A 24,117-nucleotide genomic window follows, 5' to 3' on the forward strand; every position below is an offset into this window, starting at 1 on the left:
ACCTGGGAAGAACGGTGTGTGTGTCACGGGGCACGTGCAGGGAAGGGGTCCCACACATGGGGGTAGGAGACAAAATGGCCCACATGGGTCCTCACAGCTTTGCATGGACACAGCTCAGTATTGCAGCAAGAGGCACCTTCGGGTCCCCCATGCCCCCTTGGTGGCCCAGCTGTGTCCCACAGCTCAGCCCCCCAGGCCCTGGGGATGCCCAGCAGCTTTTTGGGGGCGGGGCGGCACCTCCCCTATGGGGAGGCGCTGGCGGGAGTGTGGCTGTGCGAGGTGGCTGGGAGCAATGGGTCCGGAGTGGGCATGGGGTTTGGCCGGCTCTGGGTGCTCCCTCCACCAGGTGCCGGGGGGGCCGGGGGCCGACGGGCAAACAGGACACCTGGGGAGCAAGAGCAAGGGGTTTAGGGCAAGCCCAAGGCTGGGGTCTCTGCTCGCCTGGCCCCCAGCACCCAGGCTCGGGAGGGTAGGACCAGCACCCCCGGGGGCTCCACCCTCACATCACCTTTGGTGCCTCCCCCAGCCCAGCCACCCTTACCCACATGGGGCAGCCCGTGGGGTGGCTGGGGACCGTTTGGCTGGCAGCCCCGCGTGCTGATTAGCCCTGACCTTTCCAGCTTGTTAAATATTTAAGTCCTGTAGGAAAAGCCATTGATTTTAATTGGGGATGTCTCAGCGGGGCAGGCAGGGAGCTGGGGGACATGGGGTGAATTCCTTAGCCAGGTAGGTGCAGATCAGCACCCTGAAGAAGCCCCTGGTCCAGCAAAGAACCCCAACGTCTTCCCCTGCACTCAACACCATGCTCTGCACCCAGCCAACCCCTGCACCCAGCCAGAGACCCTCTGGGCACACCAGCATCGGGGTGACCCCAAATCCAAGCTCTGCCTGAGGGACCCCATGGTGGGGGATAACCCCAGGTGCCTTTTTTCACTTCTCAGCCTGAGTCCACCCATCTGTCTATCCATCCATCCCCCACTTCGGCTTTTCATTGCTAGCCCCTGCTGTGGGCCAATTTCTATCCTCGCTGACCCCCTCCTTCTGCCCTGCTCTTCCCAGGCCCTGCCACTTCATTACAATGGATTTTATAGTAAAGACATCAGATTGAAGGAAGGACTTGCTGGCCAGGCAGTGGCTATAAGTTATTGGATTTCCCGGCCGCAATTACACGGGCCAAGCGGCCCTTCTATTTACCTGTGTAGACAACTCCATTTATTTCTATTGACATGTTGATACTGCTAATGCCGTTGGTGGACAGGTTCAATGCGGTCTCCTGTCTGTCATCTGGGGAAAGGAAATACCAATATAAGTGTTAAGAGAAACAGAAACAAGAACCTGCCCGAGAGAGAGTAGCGGGGCCCCAGCCTCTCCAGGCGTTCATGCTCCTCTCCAGCCACTGCTGCTCCCTCCTGGGGTGCCAGGGGATGGGGTGTCCCAAGCTGAGGTGTTGCATCTGGCTACCTCGGTTGGAGATCTTGACGTTCATGGGGAACTGGGAGGCCACCGCCAGGAGGTTGTGCTGCAGTGCGTGTTGCACCAGCCGCTGTTGCTCTTCTGTCATTAGGGCCACCTTCTTCTCCGGGGGTTCCCCCGTCTCCAGCTTCTCCCGCAGCTGCTCCAGTACCGCTGCCTGCGAGGCGGCTGCTGCTTGAGCTGCTGCGAGGTGGTGGCTGGCCAGTCCCACTGGGATAGCAATGCGCCCCGGCACCGCCGCTGCCAGCACGCCATCCTCTGCAATGACCGGGAGAGCTCAGCAGGTCCCCCCCATCACCACCCCATCTCACCACTCCCAGCCGGTGCCACCTCCATCCCAGTACTATATGGCAGGGCAGGCTACCACCCCCAGCATCTGGGCTTGGTCCTTCTCCAAAGCCAGAAGAAATGAAGCTTTCTCAGTTCCAGAGAGTGACTAAATGAACAAAATTGTTCCTTTTTCCCCCCCCAAGCAAAAAGGGCAACAGCAAACAGGGAATAACCCTCGGGAGAGACGCCCATGATGGGGCAGATGTGCTCCTCACCCACCTTTCTTAACAGCGTGCACTTGTCCAAGCTGGCTGCAGCTGTGTGTGGAGATGCTAAGAGCTGGCAGAGGCATTTTGGGGGAGCCTAGCAGGGTTGGGGTGCTGGCCGGCGAGTAGTTGAAGAGCGCTGTGCCGAAAGTCTGCCTCCGTCCCTCCCGACGGTTGCTGTCAATGGCGGCTTGGAGCTCCCCGGGAGAGCTGAGCGCCCGCTTCTCACATTCATAGGGATACAAGTACTTCATGTATCTGCACAGGAAGCGAGCCAGGATGAGACCCAGCACCAGGCGCCTCCCAGCCAGCCCTGTGCTGAGCCTGCACCAGGGCAGGGATGGCACCTGGGAAGGGGCAGAGCTCTCCATCCCGCTTTGGGGCACCCCATGCCGCACCCCGGCAGGGTCTCTGGGACATGCAAGTCAGCAGGTGTCCCAGCGTGCGTGCCCCCCACCCACTGCTGCCACCAGGCACTCACTGCGTGCGGAGGGTGAAGGCAGCGCTGGTGATGGAGGTAGGTAGGTTGAGGCCCTTGGTGATCTCCCGCCAGATCTTCTTGTTGATGACTTCGACCAGGCCACCCTTGTCCGTCACCAGTCGGTACAGTGTGTACAGGTCCAGCACTTGCTTGGCCATGATGGGGATGCGGTTGACGGGCGTCCCTTCCGGCCACGCGTAGCAGGGAGAGAAAAGGGTGCAGGATGAGCCCACGGGGAGCCTCACTCCCTGCAGACACGGCCCCCACTTTGTGCCCACCGCCACTGCGGGTACCAGCTGCCCCACAAGGGGCGATGCGTCTCTCTGTGCCTGGGGCTCACCCACGGGCGTGGGGCTGCAGGCAGGACCCCAGGGTGCCTGGGAGAGTGGCACCGTGACCGTGAGCGGGGCAGACCCCAGTATGCTGGCACAGGGTTGCCTTCGATGGAGCTGCCGGTGGGGCTAGGTACATTCTCAGCTAGGCTGTGGGGGCACGGTGGGATGGGCAAAGCGCCTCGTCCAGAGTGCCTTAGAGAGAGCCATTGTCCCCCAACTCCGAGAGCTCCCTATAGAGCATCTCCCCCCAAAACCTCTCAGAGAATCCTAGAAGAACTCCCTCTGTAACCCCCCCTTCAGAGCCCCATAAAGAGAGACCCCCATCTAAACTTTTTATAAAGGGACTCACCCTATAACCCTTGTTGAAGAGGGACTCCCCCCATAACCCTTCAGGAAGGATTTGCCCTGTAACCTCCCTGTAGAGAGGTTTTCTCTCCTAAAAATCCCTTTAAGCCCCATAGAGAGGGACTCTCCCAAGAGTCGCCAGAGAGACTCCCCTCCCCACAGATACCCCCAGCAGCCCCCTGACTGCTAAAAGACCTTCAGTGCCCCACCTCAAGAGATCTGACCCCAAATCCCTTTCAAGTGCCCTCCGACCCCTAACCCCTGCTCCCTCAGCATCACACCCCATCGAGGCCATGGGGCAAGGTGACATGGGTTCACCAGGGCTCTGTGAGCCCAACATGGACCAGCATGGTCCCCACAGCCACTAGGTCTGGTTACAACCCCCTCCTCACTTTCCCACCACCTCCAAAAAGCCACACAGCCTCACGCTGACCCACAGCACCTCAGGGCAATGGTCCAGGCAGTGGCTGGGGGCTGCAGCAGGGTAGAGCAGGGACAAGCATCCCACCGCACCCTTTATTTATTCCTCCTGCGGGGTGGCGGGGCACAGGCTGTATCGGAAAGCCATCCATTTGGCTGGGGGAGGCTGTCACGGCCGCGCTTCGCCCCTCAAACGAAGCCGTCACTCACCGCCATCCTCCAGCATCCCTAATTTATGGCCCCGATATTGGCTCGGCTTCTTCACATAAGCCTGAAAAATGAGCTCTTTTTATTCCTTTACTGAGTTCATTTAACTTTTGTTTTTCTGTCTCTGTTGTTCGTCCAATTGGGAAGGTGGAGGGGAGTTTATCCTCCTGGGAAAAAAGCTGGGATATCGACTTGATATCTGATGGTGGTCCCCTGCCAGCCCTGCGGGGGGGGCTGCCAGCACCGGCCCCACCACATCAGGTGGACCTGATTTGAGGGCTCCCCATCACCCCAACATGCCACTGAATTTGCGGTGTCTCAGTCCCCAATCGATGGCCCACAGATTTCTTTTTTCTTACTCCCTCCCCAGCCATGACAGCTAATGAAAGTGGCTCGCCATTAATCTCGGGGCCACGCGGGGTGGGTGGCCGGTGCCCATCCCGCTGACAAAGGGACCTGTCTGCATCCCTGCAGAGTGATGGCCCCGGCTCTCGCCAGGGCAAGCGGCACAAAAGCCTGGGGAGGTGATCCCACCATTGTGGCACTGCAATTAGCTCCTTGATTGATTAATGGCCCTGTGTTATCAGCAGGGCCCTCAGTTTGGCAGGGAGGTGGGGGGGCCCTGTGGACTCCCGGTCAGCAAATGCAGAAATAGTCCCCCTATGTCCCAGCTTGCCACTTTTGGGGTTCCATGAAGGTTGGAGCATGGGGCTGAGCTGCTCCACTGCCTGCACCCCACACCTGATGGGGTGGGTGTCCTTGCCCTGTGCCAGGGGGTCCCCAATGTCCTCTCCAGTGGGGCTGTCCCCAACCCATTTTTCAGCCCCTCTGATTTTCCACCCCGCTGACAAATGCCAGTGCCAAAACTGCTCTGACAGACAGCAGGAGGGACACAGCCCCTTTCATTAGGGCTCACCTCGTAGGCACCAATCTCTCCTGGCCCACTGCCACCTTGGGGACACAGCCCGGGGGTCACAGCCCCCTGCCCGTGCACCCTGGGTGCCCCAGCAGCACCCGCCGCTGGCTCGTGGGTGCTGCTTCTCAGCCAGCTCCCAATGACCCCCAGGATGCTGCCCCTGCCTCGCAGTCACCCTTTCCCCTTCCTTTTTTTTACCTGGCTTTGAAGTCCCCTACTCTGCCAACAAGCGCACGCACAGCCACACAGCCGCACAGCCACACACCCACAGGTGCACACCCACACACCCGCCTGCCCTCCCTGGGGAGGTGCCACCTGCTCGGACAGAGGGGACAGGAGTGGGACAGCCGGACACAGAGGGATGAAAAGCTGCTTTGCCAGGGAAGCATCAGGCTCTCTCTGTGCCCCCGCACCACCAGGTGCTTGCTTAATTAGCCCCAGCCCCAATGGTGAGGGAGTTAATTAGCTCTGGAGAAAGAGATAATGAAGCTGCGGAACAGCCCATGAATCTTGCGGCTGATGGATGCTGGGGGGCTGAGGCAGCGCTGATGCTCCCACTTGCTCCCCACAGCCCCACACCAGGACCAGGGAGGCTGGGGGGCACCCATGGTGCAGCACTCAGCCCCCCAACCCACCTCCAGCTGGGCTTTGGTGTGAGCCCCAGAGCTGCGCTAGCCCCCTGCAGCACAGCCCTGAGTGAGATGAATTTGTGGGGTCTCAGCCCAACCCAAAAGTCGATCACTGCCACCCCACAGGTGGGTGAGCACCCTCACCACCCTTACCACGGGCATGGCTTGGGGGCGACTAACCCTTTCTGCCCACCCTTGCCCAGCACACAGCCAGCCCCGCTGCTCCCGCAGGCCCCCCCCCCAGCCTTCCCCCGTTAATTAGCTCAGCATTAACCTCTGCCTGGGGTTTACTGGCTATTGAGCGGCATGTTCATTAATCCACACACCAGCAAAAGGCTCTAATTAATACGGCTGGCCACACGCCTGTGCTCGGCAACTTTTAATTGTCGCAGGCCCGGCCGGGGAGGGCGAAGGTTAAAGCATTTATCGAGTCCTTGGGAGCTGGCTCAGCCCCCCCCCATGCCGATAGCAAAGATTTCCGATGCGGCTGGGCTGGCTGGCGAGCCCTTAACCCCTGGGTGCCCGGCGCTGCTCGGACCGCTGACCCCACTCCTGCAGCACAGTGGGCATCACCAAGGGGTGCCGGTAATGGGCACCTCACTGGGCACTGCTGATGGGGAGCGCAAACAGGCATCGCGAGTGGGCACCGCCAAGGACATCCCCACCAGGCACCTCTAACAGCTCCTGCAAACGGGCACAGCTAATGGGCATCATTAACGGGTTTTGCTAACGGCTGTCACCAAGGGGTATGCTAACGGACATCCCCACCGGCCACTGCTAGTGGGCATCCCTGCTGGGTATCGCTTATGGGCACTGCCACCGGCCCCATCTCGGGGGGACCCAGGGGAGCCTTTCTGGCCAGCAGGCACCCCATGGGGAGCGTCCATCCGGGCCAAACGGGGCACGTCTGCAGAGTGTGAGTTTATGCGTGTGTGTATAGGAGACGGTGGGGGGAGGCCCTGCAGAACCTGCCTGGGGGGCTTGTAGAGACCCGCAGCAGCTCAGTGCCTGAGTGGACCACACTGTGAGCCCCTCCCCAGGCAGCTGGGGCAGGGGGGCCAGCAGCACCCATCCCAGCCACCCACCTTTACCTCTCTTCTGCATGAAGCCAAAGAGGTCATCCAGGAACTCCTTGCGTTTTGGGTCCTCATCCAGTTCGTAGAGCTGGGGGTAGGAGAGAGAGGGGTCAGTGCTGCCAGCGTACGGGAGCACGTGAGGCAGAGAGAGCAGTGCCGGGGGCAGGACCCTGCCTGTGCCAGGACCCAGCATCACCCCCGGCTCCGCTTGCCTGCTCTGCCAGAAACAAGCAGCTCTCCCTGCCCCACAGGACAGGACCCCCCAGTGCACCCTCTGGGCCAGCAGCGCTGGGCTCTCCCCGTGCCCAGGGGCTGCCACCAGCTCCCCATGCACCACTCACTGTTTTGCAGCCTTGCTGCAGAGATGCTGTGTCTGTGCCTCAGTTTCCCTGCCCCTCTCCTCACTAGGCAGAGGGCGGACAGTGTTTCAGCCCAGGAAGATAATGATGCCCATGTAGACGGAGCAGCAGCAAATCCCAGGCCCCTGGGGAGATGCCAGGGACCGGGATGCTCAGCGCTGCTCTGGCTCAGCAGCCTCCTGGCACTGCCCAGTGCCAGTGTTCACCAGGTCCCAGCAAGCATCAGCACCCTCATCCGCAGGGACACACATCCACCCGCACAGGGGAGATGCTGGTCTCTCCCACGGGCAGGGCGAGCTGGCCGGGCCATGGTGCTGGCTGCCGGTGAGCGAGCTGCGAGCTCCAGGCCTGCCCCACTCAACTGAGGTGACAGGGCTATCGACGACCTGATAAGCACGGCCTGAGCCATGTCAGTGTGGGACGGAGCCTGATCGATGGCCAAGGACAGCTCGAGGTGCCTCCACAAAGGGACATCCTGCCAAATTCTCCTCCCTCAGATGGGTCACCAAAGCCATCTCCCCTGACTGGTCATGGGGGGACCCCAAATCCATCTTCCTTGGCTGTGCACTGGGACCAGGGTGTGAGCACGGTAGTGTCACGTCGCTGCAAGGCACAAGGACTTTCGTCAGTGGGTGCGCACGTAAAGCCAGATACGTGCAAGTGCACGAGCATGACACGGCGTGTGCCGCGTGTGTGCACTTGTGCACGTGTATGCCGGCAAGCCTGTGGGTGCACCGATGCATGTGCACGCCGGTGAGTGAGCACGTGTTTGCACGGATGCTCACATATGGCTGTGCAGGTGCTTATGTGTGTTGGATGGACGCAGCTCTGGACACATGGACAACAACCCCACAGGCTGAGCTGACAGACGGCACCGGGGAGGCGAGCGCAGCCCCTACACCAGGGACACGAAGCGCCGGCTCCGTGCGGAAGTCAGGGCTCGCCTGATTCCACCACAGCGCCTGGGTGACCATGACAAATTAGAGCCCGCCAGATCGATGGCCCAGCAGTAAAAGTCAGAGCACATGAAGGAAAAATTAGCACCAATCGAAGGCGCTATAGACACCAATTCCTCCCAGTGAGCCCGGTAAGAATTTAAAGCCATTGAAAAGAAACAAAACTCAGCAGTCCAGAATGGATTTCCAAAACATATACAAAGAAATGCAAGCTGGAAAACAAAGTCAGGCACAAAATAGAGTAATTTAAAAAACAATTGTGCTGGGAAAGGCCGTTAAAAACCAATAGAAAGGGAGCCCCCCCCTCCACACAGCACATCATTCACCGAGCAGATAAAAGGGAGTTGGGCTGCAGGGATGTCAGGCTGCGGGGACATGGGGATGTCGGGATGGGGCGATGCAGGGATGTGAAGGGGACACATGAATGCAGGAATATGGGGGGGTGCAGGGATGCGGGGACATGGGAATGTAGGGATGTGGGGATTGCAGGGATGTGGGGGACATGGAGACGTGGGGATGCAGGGATGTGGGGACACACAGGGATGCGAGGATGCTCCTATAGACACCCCACAGTTCTCATCACTAAACAGACACATCTAACACAGTCCCTCATCTAATCTCTGCGTGCCAGCTGCCTGACCCTTGTCTAACAGATGGGTGCTAACTGCCTGTCCCTAACCTAGTCTATGGGTGCTACTGCATGTCTCCCACCACACCCATGGGTGCTGACTGTCAAAAGTCGCTCCATGGCGCTCCATCCCTACCCCTTCTTTGGCCCTCTGGGTGCCACCCACCCGTCCCCTCCTTGCAGCAGGGTGCTCTCAGGGTGCCTTGACCCATGAGTGTCAGCACCCTGTCCCTCCCCTCCACTATGGTGCTCCCTGCCCCGCTGGGTGCCCCCTCCCCATCGCCTGCCCTTTCCCAGGAGCTCCTCCAGCCATTGATTATCGTAACTAGGTCAGGCTCGGAGCAGAGCTCCAGGGGGGCTGCTTTGATTTCTGCCCTGGGAAGACTGTGTAAGCCAGGCTTTGCCTGCCTTTCCCTGCCTGCCGCAGGGCTCTCACCCCCTGCCACTCCACACCAAGCCCATTTCCACCCCCTGTGGTCTCCTGGCTTGTCAAAGCAGGAGCAAACCCCTCAAAACCAGCAACTGCTGCCCATCCCACCGCAGGGCTAAGCTACCACCTTCCCAGGAGGTCAAGCCAGTGGGTGGGCTCCTGCACTCCCAACAGTGGCTCCCACAGCCCCGCTGGATCCCTGGGTGCTGCTCATACTTCTGCTCCTGCCAAGGCTGGCCAGATCCCACCCAGCATGTACTGCCACTGCCTCCAGCCCCCAAAACAGGTGTGACCTCCAAGTGTTGGGATCTATTTTTCCACCATTTATTAACCTCTAACCTTTTATCTATGGGGCACCGAGATGCAAAAACATTACATCAAACAGGGAGCAAAGGTCAGCTTTTAAATGGAGACGAGAATGAAACCGAGTTACAGGCCATGCACTGGGAGCCCCATGAGATTTGGGGATGCTCAGGCTGGAGAGGAGGTGTTTTTGGGGGATTCTTCCCAATAGGGAGTGGGCTGGGTCCCAGCCAAGGCTGGCAATGGGATCCAGGTGCCACGGGTTCACAAGCATGCCAGGGGTGGCATGGGTGGGGTAGTCTGCTACAGCCTCCAGGCGTGGAGGGACCCCCAGCCCTGAGGAAAGACCCAACTCCATCCTACCCAGGGCACCTGGCACTGCCACTCACCCTCTTCCTCCTCCTCCTCCTCTTGCAGGGTCGGCACTTCGCTCCCTTCCTGCCTCACTTGGGGACTGACCATCTAAGTGGCAGATCACAACCCCCAGGGTCACATACAGTCCCTGAGCGGACACATACACCTCATGTGGGTGTACACAACCCCGTACGGTCTGACACAACCCCACATGCACAGGTGCACACAGGCACACACAAGCATACACAACCCTACACGAGCATGCACAACTCTGTATGGGCTCACACAACCCCACTTGAGTGTGCACAACCTTGTGTGGGTACACACGACCCCACACAAATGTGCACAAGCCCTCATGGACATGCACAACTCCACACAAGCGTGTGCACAAACCTGTACACGCACACACATCGCCCCTGGGGCACACACAAGCTTGCATGGGCATGTACAACCCTGCACAAGCATGCACAACCCTGCATGGCCTCACAGAACACTGTGTGAACATGCACAACCCTGTACATGCACACACAACCCACACAGGCACAAATCCCTACACAGACACATACAACCATGTACAGATGTGCACAGCCTCCTAGGGGCAGGCACAACCCCAGCTGTGCATGCACAGCCTTTCGTGGGTGCACACAGCTCTGCACCAGCATGCACAACCCCGGACGTGCATGCACAGCCCTGCATGGGCACTCACCTGAGGTGTGCACACACACAACCCCAGATGGGCACACGCCGCCCCAGACAGGCACTCTTGACCCCAGACGGGCGTGCACAACCCCAGACGGGCACAGACGGCCCCAGAGAGGCAGCACAAAAAAACCCAGACAGGCGCAGACAGCCCCAGACAGGCACACACAACCCCAGACAAGCACAGGCAGCCCCAGACGGGCACGCACAGCCCCCGACAGGCACCCCGCCCCCCCGCATGGACGCCCCCCCACCCCGCAGGGGCACACACCACCCTAGAGCATCCCCCCCCCCGCACCGTGCAGCTCGGGGCAGTCGGGCAGGCCTTGCCCGGGGGCAGTTGTGCAACACGACCAGTGGCTCCTGCTTGCGGTGACCTATGAGCAAGGACCCTTTTAATCGTGTTTGTATTGATATAATTAGTAACTCATTTAACGCCATCGATGTAACTATATTCCTCTATAAACACAAGTATTAAACTGTCGAGCCTGGGGATCAATATCTGATGGTACGCAGCTCCGCTCCGCTCTGCCGACCTCGGGGACCCCGTCCGTGGTGCTCGGTCCCCCGGAAAGCTGCGGCACCCCCAGCACCTCCCGACCACCACGCGGCACCGCCACCTGGGTAGTGGTACAGGGCCAGAGCCGGGTGTCCTTGTCCCCACCCCACCCTGGGTGCAGCTGCAAGGACTCCGCTCCCTCCCACTATCCCATTGCCATGGTGACATCTTTATCCCCTAAGGGATGGGGATAACGGGGCTTGTCAGGCAGGTTAAAGGTCAGCGAGTCGAACATGGTTTATTAAAGGAACGCGAATAGACCTTGTGCCTCCCTCGCCTTCTCAACATGATTAAATAACACCGTTAGCAGCTCTCACTCATCCAGGACGTGCCGCTCCCAGAGCCGGGGGGTTTGCAAGGCTGGAGGCTGGGGTCCCTGGCACCCCATAGCCCAACTGATCCCTTAGGCAGAGGAAGGATGCGGTGAGGTGCTAAGTCACCCCCAAGCATCTCCAGGCTGCCCTGCTCCGCTGAGTCCCCCCCATGTCCCCCCCGCCTGGCCCTGGTGCCAAGCAAAGCGATCACAGCGGGACCCCCCGCAGCCCCCGCTCGCCTGCCACCTCCTGCTGGCAGCAAGGGCTCGGATCAGCAACCAGGATTTAATCCACTTAATACGAGTCGTATCGATCCCGGACCCTGCTCAGCTCCCCCCCCCCGCACCTCGCACCCCCCCCCCAACCCCCCCCCCCGAGCCGCTTAATATGCACCACATTGATTAGCCACACTGCTAATTTTTCCATCTGGCCACTGTTCACGCAGGGAGGTCAGGTTATGCTCATCTCCACGTACCCCTCCAGCCCCCCGGGGGCTGCTGCACACCATGGGTGGCCAAAGACTGACAGGCTATTTTGGGGTCCTTATACCCCTCCAGAGCACCACTACTGCCTCTGAGCTGGGGGACCCTAGTCATTCCCCAGGGAGATGGTGCAAGGCCAGGTACCTGGACACCGTGTCCTCCCCTGTGTCCTGATGGGATGTGGGGACAGGAAAGCTGTCAGTGCCGCAGTCTACCCCACAGGCTTGCAACTGCAGGGACTGGCTATTCCCAGTGGATGCACAGCCCCATGCACCTTAGGATGCAAGAATCTCGAGAATGGCCATGGCCAGAGCCCCCCCCAGTGCTTCGCCAGCTGTGGGGCACATGCAAGGTAGCTGAGGGCTCGTGGGTTGTCCTCACCCCATCCTCATTGCTGAAGGTGGGGGGCAGCTTGGGCCCCGCCAGGCACAAACCACCCCCTGACCTTGCGAGCCACCGCTCGCCTCCACCACCAGCCGTTAATAAGTTAATGGTTATGGGATGGCTTTGCCCGGACGCCGGCTGCACTCGAAGGCGCTGCCAGCTCTTGAGGGGGGGCTGCTCCCCTAACCCCACAGCACCAGTGGGCGACAGGGTGCTCGCTCACCCCAACATCCCCAGCCTCAGTGGTCACTCCATCAGTGTGGCTGGACACCCCCGTCCGGAGTCCTCTCCCAGCACTGCGGCTCACCCCTCAAAGCCTTTCATCATGCTTAATATTTAACGGCACTTTATAGAGCAGCAGGTTTAATCAGCGCCGATAATGGAGCGAATCTGGAGGGTCATTAAAACCCCTCTCCCCGCTGCAGCGGGCGCCACCGCTCCCGGGAGCGCTGCCTGCTGCAAACATTAACCCAGCTTCGCGCGAGGTGAGGGACTGTTTGCTGGCGGCGCTGGCCTTGGATGGGCAGCCCCCTGCCCAGCCCCCTGCCCAGCCCCGGAGTGAAGGGGGGGCTCACAGGGTCCCCAGCCTCCTCCTCAACCAGTTTCACAGCAGGGGAAACTGAGGTATGGGGTGGCTCGCCCAAGGGTTAGAGCCAGAGGAAACGTGCTGCGTGGTGCCACTGTGGACACTGTCCGTGGCTCCGTCCCACTGTCCCACATCCGTCTGTCTGGGGGCTGTGGCACAGTGGGGACTCCCGGCCAGCATGAATCCCCCACGCTCGGCCCCTTGTAACACGTTCATGGCTGAACAGGCAGGCAGTCAACGAGGGGATTTGTTCGGGTTAACCTCCCTGACCTGCCAGCGCTTGCCACGCCGCTGCCTCCCCTCCACCCTTGCCTCGCCCTCCATCCCTCTTGGGGCGACCGGAGCTGGGAGAGCCCCTCCAGCACCAGCACCACCCCAGGTGTCCCCCAAGAGACATGCTATACGTGCATAGGTGTGCGCATGGGATGTGCTTGCACACCTGGGGGTCTGCACCTGCACACACCCATCAGGCTGCGTGAATATGGCGGTGCACACCTGGGGTGTGCAAATGCCTGGGATGTGTGCTGCGTGCTTGGTGACCCTCCCCATGCACCTCTGGCCCCATCCCGTTCCTCTGGCTGCTTTGAAAGGATGATGGGGGAGGAAGGGCTGGTGACACCCCCCACGCTGGAGACCCAGGCCCCAGCCCCTGTTGCTGGAAGAGCCATGCACCCGAGCAGAAAGGGCGTCTGGGGCTGGTGCCCACTCCTGACACAGGATGCAGGCAACGGATCCAGGACAGAACAACCTAAGCTGCAGCCCACCCAGGAGAACATGGCCCCACCAACACAGGCATCCTCACTGCCTGCGCTGCAGGGAATGCGTCCCCACAGCCCCCATGCACGCTTGCCCTGTGCATGCTGATACACCCAGTGCACCCCCACCTGCACACTCACACAGCCCCCAGTGTACTCTGCACATGCATACATCGTGTGCACGCTCTCCTTGCACACACTCGCCTCCAGACATGCTTTCCTTGGGCAAACACCCCTCTTGTGCTGTCCCTCTGCACACACAGACCCCCGTGCATGCTCATGCATCCCCCATACACTCTTCCCGCGTGCACACACACACCCTGTGGACATTCATCCGTCCCCTTTACACACTCTCCCTGTGCACACCCACACCCCCCCTATACACCCTCCCTGTGCACGCATACACACATGCTGCGCATGCTGACACATCCCCTATGCGTTCCCCCTGTGCGCACGCACACACACACACACACACACATCCTGTGCACACTTCCCTGCACACCCACACACACCTTGTGCATGCTCATGCATTCCCTACACACTCTCTTCCTGGTGCACTCTCATGCATACCCTATACATGCTACATGCTGTCCCCCCGTGCACGTTGACCCCCAAGCACATGACCCCCTGTGCACGCTGACCCCCAAGCGCACCTGAGCTCACTCCCATACCCCCACGCAGCTACAAACCCCCACGGGCACCCCAGTGGGACCAGATCCCACCTCCCTGCCGCAGCCCTGCCCAGCCTGCTGCCTACACAGGGGACTTACCTCTATTATTAAACCAATTAGAGGATTAGCGGAGGCCCAAGTGGGCGAGGGGGTGCATCCCCCCCAAACTCTCCACTCACCTCTGATTCTGGGGCAGCAGCCAGGGACAGCCGTGGGGTGGGGGCTTCTGCCAGCTCTTCTCTCCCACCCACAGCGCCTGTATTCTCACATCCTTGATGAGTTTTTACGCCTCCTCTTTGGAGCCCCTGATCCCAAGCCCTCAGGGCCCCTCGTTTTGTTGCAGGCAGCCACTGAGGCTCTCAGCATCCCCCAGACCGCAGCGGGGCTGGGGAGAGCCCTGGGAGGCCGCAGGGGGAGCAGGGGGCTGGCACCCACCAGGACTACTCAGCCCCATGGGCTGGGGCAAAGGGTGCAAAGGGGGCTGGAGTGTCCATACATGCTGAGACACCACATTTGTCCCTAAACCTACACACAGCTGTATTCAGACACGCGTGGGCACACTATACCCACGTGGGTACACACACAGTGCCATACACACCCCTACACACGCACACACAAGTCCATACACACCTGGGCGTTCATGTAGGTCCATAAACACCTGCCAGCACTCACACAGCTTCATACACACTTGGGCACTTATTTGGATCCATACACACACATAGGGTCTCCCAGGGATGCCTACACACATGGGCACTCATATGGGTCCACACACATGCACCAGCACTCACATGGGTTCAGACACCCACACGCATATCCCTACACTTATCTGGGCATTTATATGGATGCATATGCTCCTGTTGATCCATATGCACACACCGCCCCCCCCGCCCCGAACACCTCCATACACACTCCCAGCCATATCCCAGCACCTGTGACTCCGCACTCGTGCCAGAGCTGCCGGCGCTACCGCTGCCGGGGATTAGCGTGCTCACCCTTGCCGCCTCCCCGCTGCAGGTGGTCCCAGCCCCAGGACGGAGCGCTGCCCGCACATTTGCCGGCAAGAAGCTTCCAAGCAGCTGCGGCCGGGAGCAAACACCACGTCCATGTCCACCCATCCCCTCCTCCACCACAGTGTAACCAGAGACCCTCTAATTCAGCCCCAGGAGCCCTGCGCTTATTGTTCCTGCACCTGGGTTAAAGATGCGCTGGAGGCGGGGGCTGGGGCAGGAAGACCACCTCCTCTCCCCGGGGTCCCCCTCCTGAGCCACCTCTGTCTCTCCAACCCCACAGGTGAAAGCAATGGGGACAGCAGCAAGAGGGCGAGCGCTGCACAGCCCTGCCCACCCCATTTTAGGATGACCCTGAGGCATGGGAAGGGGAACCGATGGACCAGGATGTCCACTGTAGGGAGGACTGCAGCCAGCTCAGAGTACTTTCCTCCATCTCGCTTTGAGATGCGAGCACATCTGTTCATGGCCATGAGCCCCCCGCCCCCAAATGCATGGAAAGGGTAGGCAGGGCAAGAGGCAACTGCCAGGAGCAGGGACAGACGGGGCAGGAGCAGCACGACAGCAGGAGGAGGAATGGCCACACCAGGGATGGCCAAGGATGATGGCAAACAGCTGCTAGCAAAGCAAGCGATCCCCAAATTAACTGCTGAGGCTACCTGAGGCTACCTGAGAGTCCCCAAAGACCCCTCCCAACTGCTCCTGGACAGGGAAGAAGGAATTCGGGAGGTCCTGATGCCCCTGACCACACCTGGATGGGCCTGAACGTGCTGGTGGTCCCTAGCAGGGAGGGCATCCTCCTGCCAGCAAACACGGCGCTGCTGGAGAGCTGGGCACAAAACCCAGGTGTTTGAGTCGCTCCTGCCAGGGCCCTCCTGCGGTGCCACCTCCAGGAAGAGCCAGGGGATGGAGAGGTAAGCCCTGGGTCCTGGCATTGTTCTTCCATCGCTTGGAGGAAACCAGAGCACCCGTCTCTGTGTGTTTGTGCATAGCTCCCCAGGGGCAAAAGCTGAATTCATGGGGCTGAGCTGGCACCAGAAATGTCAGGCTCTTCCCAGCGCCCTCCAAGTCAAAACGCGAGACACAGCGCCACAGCATTGCAACTTGGTGGCATCCCCGTCCCCAGGGAAGGGGGGGGCTCATGGGTCGCACATGCTCATATCCTGCTCTGTGCCCCCCATCCCAGGGCCAGGGCTGCCTCGCAGCACTGGGTGCAGGAGACCTTCCGGACCTTTGCCCAGGTGTCTACCCATGTGTCCTTATCAAGTGTACATAGACCGGCGCCGAGGGCTGATGCAAGAGGCAGGGGTGAGGGGGTCTCACAACCCCTAACATCAGAGCAGATCTCCCAGATCAGAGCAAAGGTCCCACCAGCCCCCTCAAACCGGCACCTCGGGAGACGTATAAAACCAGGTCAATCACATGGAACATTTCCCAAAAATGCTCCCCTGAGCAACTCAGCATTTGCCTATTAACCCTCAAAGGGCTTCTCCACCACGACCTCATCCTCTGCTCCCATTTTTAGCACCATGGAAAACCCCCTGCAGCAAGTCCTGCACCCATCTCCCACCCCTTCCCCATCAGGGCCCCCTCCTCGCTGCAGAGAGCCGGGCAAGCGTCCCTCTGCAAACCAGGACCCTCAGTGGGTCAGTGCTGCCAGTGCAGCCAGTGCCCTGGCAGCTTGCAAGCAGGCACGCACCGCCCTCCGTGCCCCACAGCTTCACAGCCCAGCCCCTGGGAAACCTCCGAAAGCTGCAGCATGGCCACCCTCCCCACTCAGCCCTGCGGAGAGCAGAGAACCTGTTCCCCAGGCTGGGCGAGGCACAGCCCTGCAGCCTGGGGAGGGCCCCGGTGGGGGATGCACATCCCTCCCAGACAGGGGTACGTCCCCATCCTGGATGACTGCAGGGGAGGGACAGGAGTGACAGCCACCCTTGCAGACCCCAAGGCAAGCTGGCACCGCTGCCTGCCCCAAACTGCACTCCACAGCACCATGCAAAGGCAGGGCAGAACTGGTCCAGTAACTCTTTTCCCCTCTCCCAGTCTTATCCCGAATAAGCCACCCGGAGGCAATCAGTCCCTTTGTCGCTGTGCACGCAGGGGGCACTGAACATAAGGGACATCTCACTGTCCCCTGAGCTGGCTGGGACACGCCACCAGGTGGAAAACCCACGTGTGGGTCCCTGGAGCAGGGATCCATCACCTTTCTGATCAGGTTTGGAGAAAAAAAAAAGAGAGCAAGCCAGGAAAGAGCCAGCTCTCACTCTGGCAGCAGTGGCAGGATTTATCCCCTGCCCCAACCTTCCCTGCCTTCCTTCTCCCGGTATTGACAGCGCGCTGCCGGCTTTGCTCCTGCCCTGCACGGGAAGCGCGGGCAGCCCCACCGGGGCAGGGCGTGAGGCTGAAGGATGAGAAATGCCAGGGATGCTTTCTCTGCCTAAAGCTTCCCCAGGCCCAGCAGGGAGGAGTGGCTTCCCACCTCCCAGCTGACCCCAGGAACCGGACAGTCAGCCTTTTTCTGCACAGCGGGGTGTAACGTAACACTTCCCGGACAAGATATTCGGCCTATGCAGCACACCCACCCCAGCCGTCCCTGGGTTGCTTTCGAGGCAGTGTCTGACACTGGCAGCCTCCCCAGGCATGACCATGAGGAACACGCCGCCTGCGCCCTGCCTGCGCCCTGCCTGCACCCGCACCCAGTGCCTTGCAGGTGGGCACCCAGAGGGGTGAGCCCTGACCCCTCTGAATAACACCAAGTTGTGCAATCTCAAAACAGAAAAGGTAGCAGCATGGCCCCATGGCACCTGAAAATCAGGTCCCTGCTGCTGTCCCCATTCTCTCCTGCCAGAGCCACTGTGGATCAGCCAGTAAAACCCCTCACTGTCCCCTGAGCAGTGCCATCCTAAAAAACACCACACCAACTGTATGGGGACATCTCTGCCTGCTCTATCCCCTCGCCATCTCCTCCCTGTCACCCACTCTGCCACCCCTCTCTCCCCCCACAATGAAGCTGAGCACATGGCAAGCGCAAACCCAACCCGGCGCCACACTGTCCACACTCACACTCACACCCGTGCACGGAGCAGCACCTGCTGTGTCTGAACAACCCAGCACGGACGGGATCCACACACATTAAATACAGAGCAGCCTTTCCTCCACCCTATATACAAGCTACAGGAGTCCTGTCCCTGCACCAGATCTCCATGGCACAGAGGTATCCCCTATGCTCACCAGGAGTGAGGTGACAGGGTCAACGCGCTGCTCCCTCCAGCCAGTGTAGGAAATCAATGAGACACATTGACCAGCCCTAATACGCCCCGGCCCTTGCAGGGACATGGGAGAGCTCAGCTCTGTGGCCCACTGGCTCCCTGGGGCGACAGGGAGCCCTCGCCTGTCTCCGCAAAACCTCCATGGAGAGGGGTCACCCCATTTTGCCCATGGAAAGCACCAGGGATGAAGCCTGCATGGGTCAGGACAGGCACAGGGAGGTGCCTGAACACTGAGCACCCCATCATGCTGTGTGGCCTGGGGACAGGCATAGACAACACAGGGAAAGTGGAGGACATGAGGCAGGAGTGTGATGAAGCTTGGTGGCAGGGAGATGGGGAGCACATGTGGATGCCTGTTGGGGTGGGACAGAGCTGAGGCACAGGGGATGAATGCTGAGCAGCATTCAGGGGGTATCCATGTGAGGAATGATGGGGCTCTGGGATAGGGGTTCTGGGTTGCACTGACTGCATTTGCCTGGGATGAAGTTTGGGGCCAGTGGAAGAGGACTGGGAGGTTCCCATTTAGGGTGGCATAGCTATAATGTCTGGGGGTGATGGGAGTACGGGGAATGGCTTCTTGGGGTGGGACTGGAATGGGGCTTGGGGCAGTGGAATTGCCCATTTAGGGTGAGACGCAGACAGGGTTTGGGGGCAGTGGGGTGCATAAGCGGTTTCCATTCAGGAAGGGTTGAACCCCGAGTTTGGGGGCCGTGGGGGGACACCGAGGATAACCGCCTGGAGCGCTCGGCACTGCTCCCGGTGCACCGGATGCCTCCTACCTGCTTGAACTGCTCCTCGTAGGTCCACTCGTGGTGCTGGGGAGGCGGCGGGTCGCGGGGCTCCCCTTCTTCCTCCTCCTCCTCCTCCTCTTCCTCTTCTTCCTCCTCCTCCTCCTCCTCCTCCTCCCCCGCGGCGGCTGTCGGCGGGCGCGGGCCGGTGGCCGGGCGGCGGCGGGGAGCGGCAGGCGGCGGCCCGGGGCCGGGGCCGGGCTCGGCCGTCGGCCGTCGGAGCGCGCCGTCGGGGCCGCGGGCCAGGCGGGCCGCCTGCTGCCGCTGCAGGCTCTCCATCACCGCCGCCAAGCGCAGCCCCCCCGCCGCCCCCGGCGCCCGTGGCGGGGCGGCCGGCTGCGGGCACAGGGCACGGCCTCAGCGCCGCGGTCGCCGGAGGAGGAGGAGGGGGGGAAGGGAGGAAGCACACACACACACACCCCCCCCGCTGCCAGGGGCCCTGCCCAAAAGTTGTCCGCGGAGCTGCCGCCGCACCGGGCGCGGCACCCATTACTGGTGGGGCCGCTTCTCCCGTCGGGACCACCCGGCACGCTCCCCGCTCCCACCCGGCGCCCTGCCCGACGGAGACCCGGCCCTCCGCGACCTCATCCCCGCTCCTACGGGGGACGTCCCCCCTACTCCCACTGGGCACGGGTCTGATCCGAGACCCTCGTCGCCGTCTCACGAGGAGCCCCCCCTCCTCGATCTGGTGGGGACCGTGTCCTCCTGGGACCCCCCGCCCCGGTCCCACCGGGGACCGCCTCTTGCCGGGGATCCCCTCCCCGCTCTCACTGGAGACCTTCCGACCCCGACGGTCCCACCGTGGACCGTCTCCCACCGAGCCGCCGGGGGCCCCGTCCCGGCACCCCCCTCGGTCCCACCGGGCGTCCTGTCCTCCCGGGACCCTCTTGCCGCTCCCACCGGGGGACCCATATCCCGCTCCGTGTCCGGTCCTGTCCCACCAGGGGTGCCCCCATCCCGCTCTCACCGTGCACCCCCGCGCTACCGGGGCCCCCCCGCCCCGTCCGGCCCTCACCAGGGCGGGTTTGGCCGCCAGGCTGGGGTTTTCCACCATGCCGCCGGCTCCGAGCGCCGCCCGGGGCTCGCCCCGCCGTCCCGGGGGGCACGGCCGGCTGCTCCGCCCGGTCCCGGCCCGCCGCTCACATGGCGCCGCGCCCGCCGATATTTCTTTTATTCCGCAGCAGATGAGGGTGGGTGGGATTTTTCCTCTTTTCTTTCTTTCTCTCTTTCTTACCTTTTTTTTTCTTTTTTTTTTTTTTTTTTTTTTTTGCAACAAGTGGCAGGCAGGCAGCAACACCCCTCCCCGCTCCCATTTGCTAGCGCACGTCAAGGGAGTCATCCGGGGAGGGCCGGGCTTGCGGCAGCCCCCGGGGGGAGCACCCCGGGACCGGCCCGCCGAGAGCCTACCGGGGCCGCTGGAGGGGATGGGGCCGGGGGCGCAGGGCTTGGGCGGGCCGCAGTGGGTGTGGGGGTTTGGGGGTTTATGTTTGAGAAGGGCATGCAGGCATGGAGTGCTGGGAGAGGGGAGTGCATAGGGAGGCGTGCAGAGAGTCTAGGTACGTGTAGGTATATGTGTGGGGAGAAGAGAGTGTATAGGAGGGGTGTGCAAGGGGTCTGTGCACCCTCGCAAGTGAGTGCTGCACCCATTGCACACCTGCACAGAGGGTCTGTGCGTGCACAGGTGCCTGCATGTGCTGGGAGAGGGTAGTGCATTGTGTGTGTGCGTTTATGCAGCCGGTGTGTGCTTGGGCATGCATGTGTGTGCACATTTGGTGAGCTGAGAGTGCACCGCATGCGTGCATGCAGAGCGTCTGAGCACACATGCATATGTGCACACCACGAGAGGTGAGCGCAACTGCATGTGCGTGTGCATGGGAGCCTGTGCACACCCACCGGGAGCGTGCCCTGCGTGTGTGTGCGTGAACGCTGTGTTTAAGATCTGCAAACGCCCTGGGGGAGTGGGGGACGTGCATACATTGCATGGAGCCGTTTGCATGCACGCTCATATGTGCAGCCATGGGCATTGTCAGAGGGGCTGTGTGCAGTGTGTGCGCGCACGTGTGTGTACGCTGTTGGGGGTAAGTCCTTATCTGTGTACACCGGGAGCTGGGCATGTGTTTTCTGTGTGCAGTCTGCCCCGGGAGAGGCGGGGGGATGTGCTGTGTGCACAGGCAGGTGCCTGCACGCGCCTGTGTTTTGGAGAAGTGGGTGTGTGTACCCACACTGTCAATCTGTGTGCAGACACAAAGGGGCATTTTGGCTAAACTGCAAGCCCTGAGCCCTGACCTCTGTCTGCAGGAACTGGGGGATCACTGCAACACACCCTAGGCCGGGGTGGCTGGGGCCACTGAGGAGTCCCCCTGAGGGGTGCTGTGTGTGCCTGGACCATCCTGGTCAAAGGGTTCAGACTGCGAAGTGGCATGGGCAGGGTGAGGGCACACATCTCCTCTGTCACTGGAGGGACTCTGCTCCTGGCTTGCCCTGCGTCCCAGCTTGCAGCAAGGTATACTGAGGCACCAGAGTACCATCCAGAACATCTCTGGATGTCAGACAAGGGCATAAGCTGGGGTGAACATAGAGCACCCTGACTCGCTGTTGCACTCGCAGCACCTTACCGGCCTGGGTGGCAAAGCACAGGGCTTCCCCTGCCAGCAGCATCCTCACACGGTCCCCGCACTCCCGCTCTGCCTGCTAGTTTTTTCCTGACACCTCTTTTCTATGGAGATGGCTTTGGCAGGAGGCAAAGGAGGCATCTGCTCTTCCCTGGGCTTTTTTGGCCAGGGCAGCTGCAGGGCTTGCATGGGTCCCTGGGGGACAAGCAGCAGCAGCAGCAGCCTGCAACACTGGCACACAAGGGACAGTGGCTTTGGCTACATCCCACAGTCAGGGCAGCTTGTCACCAGCCTCATGCTCAAACTTAGTGTTGGTGGCATGGGGTTACAAGAGCTCTGGGTGCCAAGGGCTGCTGGCTCTGTGTCCTCCAGGGCCACCTGCGTGCCACAGGGACCAGGGGCAGCCACCTTTAGCAGCCTGGCATGAGCCGAGTCCTGCCTTTTCCCCAGAGCATCTTGCGGAAACAGCCACTGGCCACAGCTGTGGTGGGAGCTGGCTTCTCTCAGGCTCCGCAGCCCTGGCTAAGCCTCTGCCCCTTTGCCACGATCCTTTGCAATGAAAAAGCTGCCACTTCTGGGTTCTTTGGCTTCCCTGCATGCACCTCCAGAGAAAATGCCCCTTCCTCAGCGCTCGTGGCCCCCGGGTCTCCTGGAGCTCCTGGCAGCCCAGCGGCACTTGGCACTGCACAGCATCCTTGCCAGAGAGGCTCTCCTGGAAAAATGAGCCCCTTTTCCCGGGAGAGCAGGGCAGCTCTTGACCCCACAGGGCCCCTGGGCGCTGTTTATCTTTGCACAGGAGATAAAGCAGCTGTTGGCCATCCCACTTAAGGGCTGGGCAGCTGTAGCTTGCCCTGGCCCATCCCACCACGGCAGGGGTAGGGACCTCCCAGTGCTTGCTAGCCCACCCCAGAGCATCAGTTTGTGGCGGCTATCCAATGATCCTGCTGAGCTGCCCCTGCTAAGCTATGCCCTGGCCCCATTTCATGGAGACCCACAGGCCCAGCCACCCCACATGACTTCTTCCACAGGTCACCATTACACAGGACTCTAGCCTCCCCTCCTGATACTGCTGCATTACACCCCAGGGTGCTGGCAGCCTCTGCACTGGGCTGTGCCCTGTCCTCTGCGCGCTAGGGCGAGGAGAGAGCTGGGGTTGAAGGCTGGGTTGGGTGGGATGAGACAGACTTGGTGATGGTGATGGGACTTCCTCATGGCCCAGCAGGAACATAGGCATTTGGGGAAGCTCCCTTCCTCCAAGGCAGAGGGGTTGGGGTGCTCGAGTCAACATGGCACCCAGGGGTGGGGGATGTGGCCAGGCTGGTTAATGGTAGCACTGAGGTCTCTATGGGATGCAGCGTGTGTCATTGCTCTGGGCATGGCCACCAAGGGACCTGGCCCAGATGGGCCAGATGGCTCAGTTCCTCCCTAGAGCCTCCACAGTGACAACACTGGCTCTGGGGCTCTGCACATGTATTACAAAATGTGTCTGTGCTCAGCCTCTCCCTGGGGTAGCAAACAGGACCGTGTCCCCTCCACCCTCCCGCTCGGTATCTTTGCACCAGAGGGGTCTGGTGATGCTCCTAGCTGGAGAGAAAGAAAAATCCCCCAGACAAACAGCTATTGACGGCTGCGGTGGAGCCGGCACAGATAGATACTGGAGGTATAGACGGGCACGGCAGACAGTGGAGCAGATTGAAAGATACTCGGAGCAGAGAGATACCACAGGAGGAATCAAGAGATAGATCCTGCAGGCTGATCAATAACCACTGCATGCGGAGGGACAGCAAGATAGAGCGAGCTGCAGGGGGAATGTGTTTGGTGGGCAGCAATGTGCATTTGTCCTGGCAATGGCTCTGGGGAGATGCTGCTTGCGGTCGCTTCAGCTGGGTCTGGGACAGAGGCTGACCCATGGTGCAGGTGCTTATGGCCAAGTCTCCTTGACCATCTCTGGCCACCCTACAGGGATCTGGTGTCCTGTGAGGTGCTATGGGCTCCCACCTGGCCTCTGGGTACCAAAGGGTGCATATCTTCTGTGAGTACTGGTCACATCCTCCAGCCCTGCAGGGATGTCCCTGCCACCTATGGGTATCTCGGAGGATGCTGGGTGCCTGTGTGTAAGCAGCTGACGGAGAGCGGCAGCTTGAGTGCAAGGCCTGGCCTGACTGTGCTGGAACTGAGTGACTGTGGGTGAGTTCCCACCCCATGCTTCAGTTTCTCCATGTGAACCAAGTGATGGCAAGCTGCAGGGAGTTGGGTCAGTGCAGCATGGACTCAGGCATGGACGAGGAGTGACAAGGATGGGTAGGAGGCAGCAAGAGCCTGCGGGACATGCTGTGTCCAGGACCCATCCCTCATCTGCTGGTCACTGGGGATGCTTACCTGCTCCGTAATAGGCTGCAAACATCCACCCCAAAGGGAAGGGCTGCTTTTTGGAACCCCTGAATGCCTGGCATTGTCCCTGCTCAGTACTGGGATGGGGACAACCCCTCCTATGACAGCAAAGCAGCCGGAGCTCCTGGATCCCAGCCCAGTTCCATCCCAGT

General features: G+C 60.8%; 1 protein-coding gene across 1 annotated transcript; it reads right to left on the reverse strand.

The window, feature by feature from the left end:
* On the reverse strand, positions 1–20,622 carry ARID3C (AT-rich interaction domain 3C). The gene is made up of 8 exons (XM_082013525.1): positions 19,978–20,622; positions 18,954–19,298; positions 6,434–6,506; positions 2,491–2,674; positions 2,023–2,267; positions 1,462–1,731; positions 1,195–1,284; positions 1–385 (listed from the first exon to the last, which is right to left on the reverse strand). Exons 1-8 carry the CDS (start codon positions 20,299–20,301, stop codon positions 243–245), a joined length of 1,674 nt encoding a protein of 557 aa, XP_081869651.1. The 5' UTR covers positions 20,302–20,622; the 3' UTR covers positions 1–242.
* Between the last annotated feature and the right edge of the window lie 3,495 nt (positions 20,623–24,117).

Source organism: Phaethon aethereus, assembly GCF_964289735.1.
Source record: "Phaethon aethereus genome assembly, chromosome: Z".
Taxonomy (NCBI): Eukaryota; Metazoa; Chordata; class Aves; order Phaethontiformes; family Phaethontidae; genus Phaethon; species Phaethon aethereus.

What these genes read in the sequence shown, in the direction of transcription:
- ARID3C (XM_082013525.1), bottom strand. Translation starts at nt 20,301, where the DNA reads ATGACTCCCTTGACGTGCGCTAGCAAATGGGAGCGGGGAGGGGTGTTG. An exon ending in TGGCGGCCAAACCCGCCCTG is followed by an intron (nt 19,299 to 19,977) that starts GTGAGGGCCGGA and finishes CTGTGCCCGCAG; the next exon opens with CCGGCCGCCCCGCCACGGGC. An exon ending in AAATGGAGTTGTCTACACAG is followed by an intron (nt 386 to 1,194) that starts GTAAATAGAAGG and finishes CTTGCTCCCCAG; the next exon opens with GTGTCCTGTTTGCCCGTCGG.